This window comes from Blennius ocellaris, assembly GCF_963422515.1.
Source record: "Blennius ocellaris genome assembly, chromosome: 19".
NCBI classification, from domain to species: domain Eukaryota; kingdom Metazoa; phylum Chordata; class Actinopteri; order Blenniiformes; family Blenniidae; genus Blennius; species Blennius ocellaris.
This window is the reverse complement of record NC_137668.1, coordinates 2,751,429-2,763,817: the sequence shown is the minus strand read 5'-3', so window position 1 is coordinate 2,763,817 and position 12,389 is coordinate 2,751,429. Positions and strand designations below refer to the sequence as shown.

General features: G+C 42.6%; 1 protein-coding gene across 1 annotated transcript in view; it reads right to left on the bottom strand.

Moving 5' to 3' along the window:
• The window catches only part of LOC308144165 (succinyl-CoA:glutarate CoA-transferase-like), a gene marked incomplete at both ends in the record, with an annotated part of 81,559 nt that overhangs the window by 38,042 nt on the left and 31,128 nt on the right, over nucleotides 1–12,389 (bottom strand). The window contains 2 exons of the mRNA XM_080515223.1: nucleotides 1,069–1,164; nucleotides 11,385–11,528. Coding sequence (XP_080371349.1) covers nucleotides 1,069–1,164; nucleotides 11,385–11,528 — 240 coding nt within the window. The remainder of the gene's footprint in view (nucleotides 1–1,068; nucleotides 1,165–11,384; nucleotides 11,529–12,389) is intronic.

Below are 12,389 nucleotides of genomic sequence, written 5' to 3'. Positions count from 1 at the left end.
TCTGAAAACCTGACGTCAGCTGTGAGGGTAGAAACCCTCAAAGAGGCAGAAAGTTGCAGCGTCTGTCTGAATCCTTCATATGATGCATTTGTGGAACTTTGTCAAATGTCAGCCCGGACCAGAAACTTTCATGTAACATTTCTGGAACGTCAGCGGGATTTTAAAGTCCGTGTTTGCATACCATCATTTCCGGACTATTTAGGGCACCTGAATATAAGCCACCAGATTTTAAAAGAAATAAAAAGAACAATCAGCGTTCAACGTGATGCACCTGAACGCCTCACCCATGTATTGGCAGCATGACGCTCGTTAATGTGTAAAAATCTATAAATTAGCCGCATCAATGTTTAAGGCCTATTTACAGTGTACACACAAAAACTTTACTGCATATCCCTCCCCGCTCCCATCTCATGGTAAATAGTTCCTACTGCTCATGCGCCAGTAAACAAACATGGCGGACCCATAGTGGAATGACTCGCAGTCCTTTGTCTAGTTTTATCGTCCATATCGGGAGTTTACATGTTGAGAGTCACGATTCGTCATCAGTCCATACAAATGTCAGGTTCTCTCCATTTTGTTCATGTTTATAGTGTATCTCCACACACATCTGTGAGTGTACATGAGGCATTGAAGGAACTTTGAATCCCTCCCTCGTTCTGCCGGAAGTCTCCACCTCGGACTCTGGTTCTGCAGGGTTTCCTCCTGTTAAACGGTAGATTTTGTCTTTTCACCGGCTCCTCTGCTCACTCATGTAAAATTGTTGGTTTTTCTCTGTCAACAAGAGTTGATGACTTGTGTTTGGTGCTATATACATTTAAAAAATTGTTGAAATTAATTCAATATATATGATGGTCAAAGAAAGGCTTGCATGTGCAGCTTTCCGGGGACATGGATGTTATCAGCACCTCGTATAGACTCTCTCTTAATGGTTGAGATTGACTTGTCGGTCGATGAACCAACGTCCAACAGGCGTCCCCCCTGATCCCTCCCTACTGAAGCCACCGTACGTCCTGCACCTCCAGGTTCTCTGGTTCCTGTCGGAGGGACTGAAGGACGATGTCGGGGTACCTGGTACGGTACGATGCTTCCATGGGCCGTCCCCCAGCGCCTCGCCTCCTTGCCAGCGATCAGATAGTTTGCGGCGATGTGGCTGAGGCAGGAAACCTGAGAAGCAGACGGAGCGGCGTTAAATCTGAGCTGTCATCTACGTGAAAGGAAACCACATCTCTGTTCTCTTCCCCCTCCACCCCGCCGCAGCTGGAAAACGACTTCCACTCATGACCAGCCAATCGCCCACGGTGGGGTTTCAGCGACTGTCTCGGCCAGGAGCAGTCGGTCCGGCGTACCGCCACGCTCTCCTTTTACCCCACGGCCGGTTCAACAATTGCCGAATCTGTCCGTCTCCACCTGGGCGGCTTTTCTCAGCTCCTTAACGCCTCTGACGCTGCACCGCTGCGAGGCTGAAAGCCGACCCTGGACATCCTGCCGCAGCCGCCACAATCATCACCGAATTACTCCCCGGGCGTAGAAAACCGCAGCAAAGACAACAGAGAGCTGCAGCCGCCAGGAATAATGAGACAGACGGCGTCGGACAGAGCCAGAGACTGTACAGGTGTCTGGACACTTTCTGTCAAGTACAAGTTGCATTTAAATGTACGACATATTGGCAGTGTGGCAGGAGCAGGCTGCAGTAACTGCACTTCATTAATGGACTTAAGTAGATATTTTTTTAAGGTATCTGCAGTATGTTGGCTTTTCCTCCCTGCATGTGAAGACGAATGTCTGCAGCTTCTCCTCCTCACATTCTTCAAATGGTTTGAAACTTTATGAGGAGGACTGAGACGAGGATCATATGTGCTGACAGTCCTGCTGAAGCTGAGGAGTGATGAAGTTCCATTAATAGGTTTTCAATGGCTGAATGCCAAGACTTCCTGTTTTAACTAAAACAATCCCTCCAAAAGAGAAGCATCATGTTTCATTTCAAGTTAAAGTGAAGTTATACTTTTTTATTATGTCGAAAAGGATTTAACTGAAAAATGAGGGATACATCCTGATACAGAAAACACGACTCCTGTCTCTTTCTATCGTTCTAAAACATCCAGATTATAGAGCATCTTCCTCCTCTAACATCCAGATTATGGAGCATCTTCCTCCTCTAACATCAGATTATAGAGCATCTTCCTCCTCTAACATCCAGATTATAGAGCATCTTCCACCTCTAACATCAGATCACGGAGCATCTTCCTCCTCTAACATCCATATTATAGAGCATCTTCCTCCTCTAACATCCAGCCTGTAGAGCATCTTCCTCCTCTAACATCCAGATTATAGAGCATCTTCCTCCTCTAACATCAGATCATGGAGCATCTTCCTCCTCTAACATCCAGATTATAGAGCATCTTCCTCCTCTAACATCCAGCCTATAGAGCATCTTCCACCTCTAACACCCAGATTATAGAGCATCTTCCCCCTCTAACATCCGATTATAGAGCATATTCCACCTCTAACATCCAGATTATAGAGCATCTTCTTCCTCTAACATCAGATTATGGAGCATCTTCCTCCTCTAACATCCGATTATAGAGCATCTTCCTCCTCTGACATCCAGATTATAGAGCATCTTCATCCTCTAACATCCAGATTATAGAGCATCTTCCTCCACTAACATCCAGATTATAGAGCATCTTCCACCTCTAACATCCAGATCATAGAGCATCTTCCTCCTCTAACAACCAGATTATAGAGAATCTTCCATCTCTAACATTCAGATTATGGAGCATCTTCCTCCTCTAACATCCATATTATAGAGCATCTTCCTCCTCTAACATCCATATTATAGAGCATCTTCCTCCTCTAACATCCAGCCTGTAGAGCATCTTCCTCCTCTAATATCCAGATTATAGAGCATCTTCCTCCTCTAACATCAGATCATGGAGCATCTTCCTCCTCTAACATCCAGATTATAGAGCATCTTCCTCCTCTAACATCCAGCCTATAGAGCATCTTCCACCTCTAACATCCAGATTATAGAGCATCTTCCCCCTCTAACATCCGATTATAGAGCATCTTCCACCTCTAACATCCAGATTATAGAGCATCTTCTTCCTCTAACATCAGATTATGGAGCATCTTCCTCCTCTAACATCCGATTATAGAGCATCTTCCTCCTCTGACATCCAGATTATAGAGCATCTTCATCCTCTAACATCCAGATTATAGAGCATCTTCCTCCACTAACATCCAGATTATAGAGCATCTTCCACCTCTAACATCCAGATCATAGAGCATCTTCCTCCTCTAACAACCAGATTATAGAGAATCTTCCATCTCTAACATCCAGTTTATAGAGCATATTCCTCCTCTAACATCCAGCCTGTAGAGCATCTTCCTCCACTAACATCCAGATTATAGAGCATCGTGCTCCTCTAACATCCAGATTGTAGAGCATCTTCCTCCACTAACATCCAGATTATAGAGCATCTTCCACCTCTAACACCTAGATTATAGAGCATCTTCCTCCTCTAACATCCAGATTATAGAGCATCTTCCTTCGCTAACATACAGATTATAGAGCATCTTCCTCCACTAACATCCAGATTATAGAGCATCTTCCTCCTCTAACATCCAGATTATAGAGCATCTTCCTCCCCTAACATCCAGATTATAGAGCATCTTCCTGCTCTAACATCAGATCATGGAGCATCTTCATCCTCTAACATCCATATTATAGAGAATCTTCCTCCTCTAACATCCAGTTTATAGAGCATCTTCCTCCTCTAACATCCAGATTATAGAGCATCTTCCTCCACTAACATCCAGATTATAGAGCATCTTCCTCCACTAACATCCAGATTATAGAGCATCTTCCTCCTCTAACATCCAGATTATAGAGCATCTTCCTCCCCTAACATCCAGATTATAGAGCATCTTCCTCCTCTAACATCCAGCCTATAGAGCATCTTCCACCTCTAACACCCAGATTATAGAGCATCTTCCCCCTCTAACATCCGATTATAGAGCATATTCCACCTCTAACATCCAGATTATAGAGCATCTTCTTCCTCTAACATCAGATTATGGAGCATCTTCCTCCTCTAACATCCGATTATAGAGCATCTTCCTCCTCTGACATCCAGATTATAGAGCATCTTCATCCTCTAACATCCAGATTATAGAGCATCTTCCTCCACTAACATCCAGATTATAGAGCATCTTCCACCTCTAACATCCAGATCATAGAGCATCTTCCTCCTCTAACAACCAGATTATAGAGAATCTTCCATCTCTAACATTCAGATTATGGAGCATCTTCCTCCTCTAACATCCATATTATAGAGCATCTTCCTCCTCTAACATCCATATTATAGAGCATCTTCCTCCTCTAACATCCAGCCTGTAGAGCATCTTCCTCCTCTAATATCCAGATTATAGAGCATCTTCCTCCTCTAACATCAGATCATGGAGCATCTTCCTCCTCTAACATCCAGATTATAGAGCATCTTCCTCCTCTAACATCCAGCCTATAGAGCATCTTCCACCTCTAACATCCAGATTATAGAGCATCTTCCCCCTCTAACATCCGATTATAGAGCATCTTCCACCTCTAACATCCAGATTATAGAGCATCTTCTTCCTCTAACATCAGATTATGGAGCATCTTCCTCCTCTAACATCCGATTATAGAGCATCTTCCTCCTCTGACATCCAGATTATAGAGCATCTTCATCCTCTAACATCCAGATTATAGAGCATCTTCCTCCACTAACATCCAGATTATAGAGCATCTTCCACCTCTAACATCCAGATCATAGAGCATCTTCCTCCTCTAACAACCAGATTATAGAGAATCTTCCATCTCTAACATCCAGTTTATAGAGCATATTCCTCCTCTAACATCCAGCCTGTAGAGCATCTTCCTCCACTAACATCCAGATTATAGAGCATCGTGCTCCTCTAACATCCAGATTGTAGAGCATCTTCCTCCACTAACATCCAGATTATAGAGCATCTTCCACCTCTAACACCTAGATTATAGAGCATCTTCCTCCTCTAACATCCAGATTATAGAGCATCTTCCTTCGCTAACATACAGATTATAGAGCATCTTCCTCCACTAACATCCAGATTATAGAGCATCTTCCTCCTCTAACATCCAGATTATAGAGCATCTTCCTCCCCTAACATCCAGATTATAGAGCATCTTCCTGCTCTAACATCAGATCATGGAGCATCTTCATCCTCTAACATCCATATTATAGAGAATCTTCCTCCTCTAACATCCAGTTTATAGAGCATCTTCCTCCTCTAACATCCAGATTATAGAGCATCTTCCTCCACTAACATCCAGATTATAGAGCATCTTCCTCCACTAACATCCAGATTATAGAGCATCTTCCTCCTCTAACATCCAGATTATAGAGCATCTTCCTCCCCTAACATCCAGATTATAGAGCATCTTCCTGCTCTAACATCAGATCATGGAGCATCTTCCTCCTCTAACATCCATATTATAGAGAATCTTCCTCCTCTAACATCCAGTTTATAGCGCATGTTCCTTCCCTAACATCCAGATTATAGAGCATCTTCCTTCTCTAACATCCAGATTATAGAGCATCTCCATCCACTAACATCCAGATTATAGAGCATCTTCCTTCTCTAACAGCCAGATTATAGAGCAGCTTCCTCCACTAACATCCAGATTATAGAGCATCTTCCTTCGCTAACATCCAGATTATAGAGCATCTTCCTCCACTAACATCCAGATTATAGAGCATCTTCCTTCGCTAACATCCAGATTATAGAGCATCTTCCTCCACTAACATCCAGATTATAGAGCATCTTCCACCTCTAACATCCAGATCATAGAGCATCTTCCTCCTCTAACAACCACATTATAGAGCATCTTCCATCTCTAACATCCAGTTTATAGAGCATCTTCCTCCTCTAACATCCAGATTATAGAGCAACTCCCTCCACTAACATCCAGATTATAGAGCAACTTCCTCCACTAACATCCAGATTATAGAGCATCTTCCACCTCTAACATCCAGATCATAGAGCATATTCCTTCTCTAACATCCAGATCATAGAGCATCTTCCTCCTCTAACATCCAGATTATAGAGCATCTTCCTCCACTATCTAATCTACAGTCATTCTCTCACACTGCACATATCTTGTCACATGCCAAGGAGCGATGTTTGGTCGACTAGCAGACTTCCTGTCTTGTACATAAAAACATATTAATAAACTACTGGGACGGTGGACCGACGAGTGTCGAAGCTCATGAAACAAGTGGCTTTACCTCATGTTAAATTACCATTCTTGGCTGAATACTAGAATTCCTGTATTTTCCCCAATGGAAGATCCCGTCAATCTGATACGGCAGCACAGTAGTTCGTCCTGCATGGGTCAGACGTCTATCAGCTCCACACCTGACTCTTATGAAAGGCTCATTACAGTCCTGATGGAAAGTCATTTATTAAGTTGGAGCAGAGACGTCGACACGACGCCTACACAACCGTCCACTGAAAACTGACATGTTTTTTTTTCCATTTTTGCTTCAGAAAAGATTCACAATCACTTGAAACTGTACTTCTTTATGGTGTAGCTCCACTCAGTATCTGCTGTATGTTAAAAATGTGTCGCCGTGTGTGCCGGTTACAGTGTCGTATATAATGGCAAATGGACGCTTTGTTGGAGAAGTGGTGTTGAATTCTTAATGTGAGGTTTTCAAGTCAAAACGGAAAACTTTTCTTGTATTTCAGGTACTCGTTTACATGACAATGGTGTTGAAAATGGAACTTTTTTGAGAATGACTCCCAGAGTGGATCTTTTTGAAACAATGCCCTGACTCCATCTACATGGAAACGGTGGGGAAACGCAACTATTGTGAAACACTGCTACTGCGCATGCACACCACAGCCATAGGAAATGTCTCTGTCCAACTGTGTGTGTGTGTGTGTGTGTGTGTGTGTGTGTGTGTGTGTGTGTGTGTGTGTGTGTGTGTGTGTGTGTGTGTGTGTGTGTGTGTGTGTGTGTGTGTGTGTGTGTGTGTGTGTGTGTGTGTGTGTGTGTGTGTGTGTGTGTGTGTGTGTGTGTGTGTGTGTGTGTGTGTGTGTGTGTGTGTGTGGTTTCATTGCAAGAACCAACCAACAGCGCCAACTCATGGCCTGGCAAGTGAAATCATCGATTTCTGTGCTTTTGCCGTTTCCGTGTAAAGTGACATTGTTTTCAAAACATTACTGTGTCAGTGCAAAACTGTTTGGAATTGAACATGCCAAAAATGATGCATATTTACTTGAAACAATGTCGCGTAAACGCGGCCTGACTGTCAGTCTGCTTACATATTTACTAAAACCGTAGTGCTCATGAGCAGTCATCAGACTTTCAGGAAGTTGTCTTTTCTCTCTTAGCTTTTGCGAAGAGTTGCACTCTGGAGGCCATTTCAAAAAGTGATTCCTAGTATGAACACACACCAAACGGTTGCCGTTTTCAATCAAAAACATGTTAATGGGGCTGAGAACATGTAAGACATTGGTCACTGAGGGGAAAGACTGTGGAAAAACTGCTACAGAGAATGAAAACAACAACAGGAAGTCTGCCGGAAAAGTCCGGTATGTATTCCTTTCAAGCCCTGCAACCATTGGTCCACTTCGGGTTTTGTACTTGAGCTGGTTCCATCAATGTAAATTGTCTTTATTACATAGATATTACACTAAAAATGTGTGTTTCAGTATGAATAATATCCAAGTTTTCCAGCTGCTTTGACCCATAAAACTCTTTTATCTTTTAACTAAGGAGGACAAGTCGTCTTCGTGGCTACAAACTGACTAAAAGCTTCAAAATGTTATCTTTCATCAGAGGACCTGCTGACTGTGTCGACTCTTTGGTTCTTAGATGTCATAATTCTGCAGTGATCTCCAAGGCATGTTGAAGGAAACGGAGCGCGACAGAGGGGGAAGGGTGTGATTAGAAGGACCAGCAGAAACATCAGCGGAGGTCGCGGCGCTCTGAAAGGATGTTGACGTGACGGAACGGAGTCGGCCCGGTCCTCAGGTGGGTGGCGCCGTCACTCAGCGCTCCGCCGAGAACCCGATATTATTCTGTGTTTGAACAAGGGGAAGCCCACAACAGGGCCCAGCCGCGCGAGGACGGAAAGGACCAGGACTCTACATGTGGGAGGGAAACGAAAAAACCCGGATCATCGGCAGCGCTTTAGATTAGACCCGACAGTCGACTCGCAACAGCTTCAACGACACTGAAAGCCATCGGTTACAAGAGAATCGTAAAAGACGGCGCAGCCACTGGGTCAACGGTTAAAAAAAAAAGCTAAATGTTCAATAATATAGGGTCATTGTGTTTTACTCCAAGAAGCTGCAGCATCGACTGACAAGTTCATGGCACATCTGGACATTTCAGCTTATAACGCCACAGTGGCCTTCACTTGTCTCCTTGTGTGGTGTTCAGGGAACATCTGTATTTTACAGCATCCTGCAACAGCCTAATATAAAATATTTATAAGTAGCATTGAGAGTGAGGCGTTCATGGGACACATTTATGTTGGCGCTTCTATGAATGCAAGTTGGGGTGTAACGACTCTATTGGCTGCCTGTGAGGCATTTGAGGAACATCTGTAAATCACAACGCAAATATGGCAGCTTGATAGGGTTCATTGAACCCTGGTCAGATAGTGTCAGGAGTTAAGGGAACATCAATAAATTAAAGCATCCAATATCAGGTCTACCCATTATCAGCATATGAAGCATTTAATAAGTGTGAGGCCTTCAAGGGCCCTCTGGAAATCATAGCGTTTTCATATGGAACATTCAGGGAACAGTTGTGTATTAATGTATTTGTTAATAATACACAGGTAAGGCATTTAGGGAACTTCTGTAAATTGCAGTGTTGATAAGTAGAAACTTTCAATACTTTTCAATGGGTCAAGCTAACTTCTGCTACTTTTGCTGCAGATATAAAGATGAGGAGTTTCAATATTTTGTAGGAATTTAAGCGTTATTAATATTTATGTTGAAAAAAGCCTAAAGTTTAAACACATTCCTCAGAAAATCCTGTCCTTCATGAAGGCATCAACTCCCCGATGAGCCACAAGGCCTTCTGCTTTAACTTGGGAGACTTGTGACATTTCAGCCTTGGGTTGGGGGGGGGGGGGGGGAGTTGTTTTTTACTTTTTGTTCCGGGGCCTGCAGGCAGCTCGTGGGGACGCCGTGCAGCGGTTAGATTTCCCCCGACGCCCCGCACTAAACTCCTGCACATGGATTCATTGTTCCCTTCTGCAGCCAGCGTGCCTGCGGTCGCAGCAACTTCATACAGGAATGCCTGATGGGACACGGGCAGAGGGGAGGATTGTGAGGTTGCTTTTTTTTTATGTGTAGCAGCCCCAGGAGTCGACCGCAGGGATCGAGACCCCGAAAACCAATCGCAGGCTTGGTTTCACGGTTTGGTGGTGGAGTCATGTTTTATCCATTATGTTTTGTTTATTTATTCAACTCCATCCACCTGAACCAAGTCGGGCTGAGCAACATCAGTCCATCAAATTCGATAAATGAGACGCAGCCTGGATGGTGCTGGTTAGTGCTCACGAGAGCACACTAACACAGTTATCACACCGGGCCGGAAGGTTTTCACACTGAATTTCTCTTTAGAAGAAAAACTGCTTGAAAGATACTAAAACCACAAGATTTAAAACACTGAAACACAAGTGGTGCGTCCCGACCCAACAAACCAAACAGGGCCCATCCATTTGTCTGTAAATCCCCCAAAACTTTTAAGGACGAAGAGAGTTTGTTTGAACTCAGAATTATTGACGACTGCTTCAGACTTTCCTGCAGGAATCAGCAGTTTACGTTCAGACGCTCACTTCTGCCAAGACTGAACAACACACATTGTAAACTGCTGCTACAACAAGAAAAAAAAAATGTCTATGTGATAATTGACTTCAAGGTGAAACTCCGGTTGGGTTTTCTGATGAAATGTGTTGCAGAGCTTCAACAGATTCATTCAATATAACGAGTTTTGTTTGGTGTGTCTGTAAAATGACTTTTCAAGTGAAAATGCAAAACTTTTGTTGTGTTTTGGTTTTCTGTTTACATGTCAACGCAACTCAGTCACTGAAAATGCAACTTTTTCAAAATTACTCCCAAGGTGGAACTTTTTGACAATGCTCCATTGCCACAGAAATGGGGGGGAAACAACTTTTTGAAAATGCTCCCACCCTGTGTCTCCATTTAAATGGCAGGGAAACAAATCTTTTCTGAAATACATCGACTGCTCATGAGCACAACAGCTAGAGTAAACAGCTCTTCTGCACATGCTCAGTAGAGACCAACAGAACAAAGCTTCCTCCAGAGTGTCATTACTCCCAGTCCATATTCTCCTGGTACTTTTATTTTGACAGTCACCGTAATAACAATCTAAATTGGTCGTCTGTCCACTAGAATGTTGGTGTTCTCCTGTTGTTAATGTTTAGAGCAGATTGGTTTCTGCTGCATGTGTGTGTGTATTCATTATTAAAAAAAACAACCAACAGCACACACTGGTGGCCTTGCATGAAAACTACATTATTGTCAGTGTTTCTCCTGTTTCTGTGGAAACGAACATTGTTTTCAAAACATTGCTGTGTATATGCGAAACTTTTCTGAAACGAAAACAATGCGTTGTCACTTGAAATGTCGCCTTAATCCACCCATTCTTTGGAGGTCTTAAGGACTGGCTTAAGTGACTCCTGATACCATCTTGAGGTAAAAGTTGGTACTGCAAGGCTGAATCCAATAGCTAATAGAACTACAGCGATACAAACAAGTATATCTGAGAAAACTCTTTGTTTTATCTGATTTTATTGATAATTTTCACTTATTTAATGGTTTAATCTAATTGGTTCTCCACCTGTGGACATTGAAACACTTTGTGTTGCATCATAAAATAACGAGTTGCAGTCCGAGGTCCAAAATTAAGCTATGTTTCCCTGAACTCTGCATTCATGCTTGACAAATACATTTTTAAAATGTGTGATTAATCTATTAATTCACAAAAACTGCAATAAATCAATAAATGTTTTCAATTGATTGACAATGTTAATCATTTCATACCGGTGGCAACAGGTAAGAAGCAAAACGGAAAAAAAAGAAAGATGAAAAAGGCAAGAGAAAAAGCAGTTTTTCAACATATAACCAAAAGACAAACATAATTTGCAGAAGTGTTGAGCTGCTCTGATTGGGTAAAAGTTGAACGCTTGTGGATCACACTGAGGCCTGGTTGAACTTCATACAGAAAGAAAACCAGATAAAAAAAAAAAAACCCTAATTTGATCCAAACTAATGTTGCAGTGGATGAATGTTGAGGTTTTAATGTGTTTTCTCCTTGGTACCTGCGAAGACAGCAGGTTGCAGTCGATGTGTGCTCCTCTCCCCGTCCTGTGCCGCTGCAGCAGCGCCGCCATGATGGCTCCATGTGCGTACAGGCCCGTCGCCAAGTCCGTCATGGCGACGCCCGGGCGCACCGGTTCGCCACCCTGCACGCAGAACCAGTGCATCATGGGAGGAGAGGGAGCAATGCTGCACAACACAGTCGTCTATTTATGTTTGAATATTGAAGGAAACGACCTAATTACAGGACATGACCAAAGAAAAACTGTTCAATGATATTTGAAAAGATGCAAAACCACCTTTAAAAAGGGAAAAACACAACACTTTGAGCCATTTTGGACACATTCATGAGGTGTGACAGTGAACGCCACTGCTCTCATCCAAATATATTGGAATTCACATTTTCATTTTTATTTACATTCAATGGTTTTGCAAACCGTCAGAAACATGGCAATGAAACTAGTATTTTGACCTCTATCTTGACCGTGATGTCAGTTCATCAGTATTTCTGAGAAGTAACTGATGTGAACCTACTCGCTATAAAAAACACAAGTGTTGTATATCAACCTTTCAAAGCTCAGCTGTGATTTATAGAACAGATATAAAAAAATTGGAAGTGTGGACATTTGACAAGGAATAATGTGGAAAACATAAATGGCATAAAGTGGAACTTTTTTTTTTTTTTTTACCAAAATCTATGAGAGCCAATCAGAACAACTCACAACAACTTCAGATTTCTTTTCATGTCTGGAAACAAGTTATGCTGTAAGTGGAATTAATATAAAAAAATAGAGATGAGTACCATATGGGAAAAAGTGCAAATGTCATGTTAAGGAAAATCACAGGGGAGCGAGTACTAAACCCTGAGGTACACCACAATTTAATTGCCCTAAAATAGAAGTTGCATGGAATAGAACAGACTGAGGTTATTATCTGTGTGGAGGTAACATGTTCTCTCTCCGGGTTCTAATGTTTCGTCCAAAACTTAAGAAGCATCTGTCTGAGGC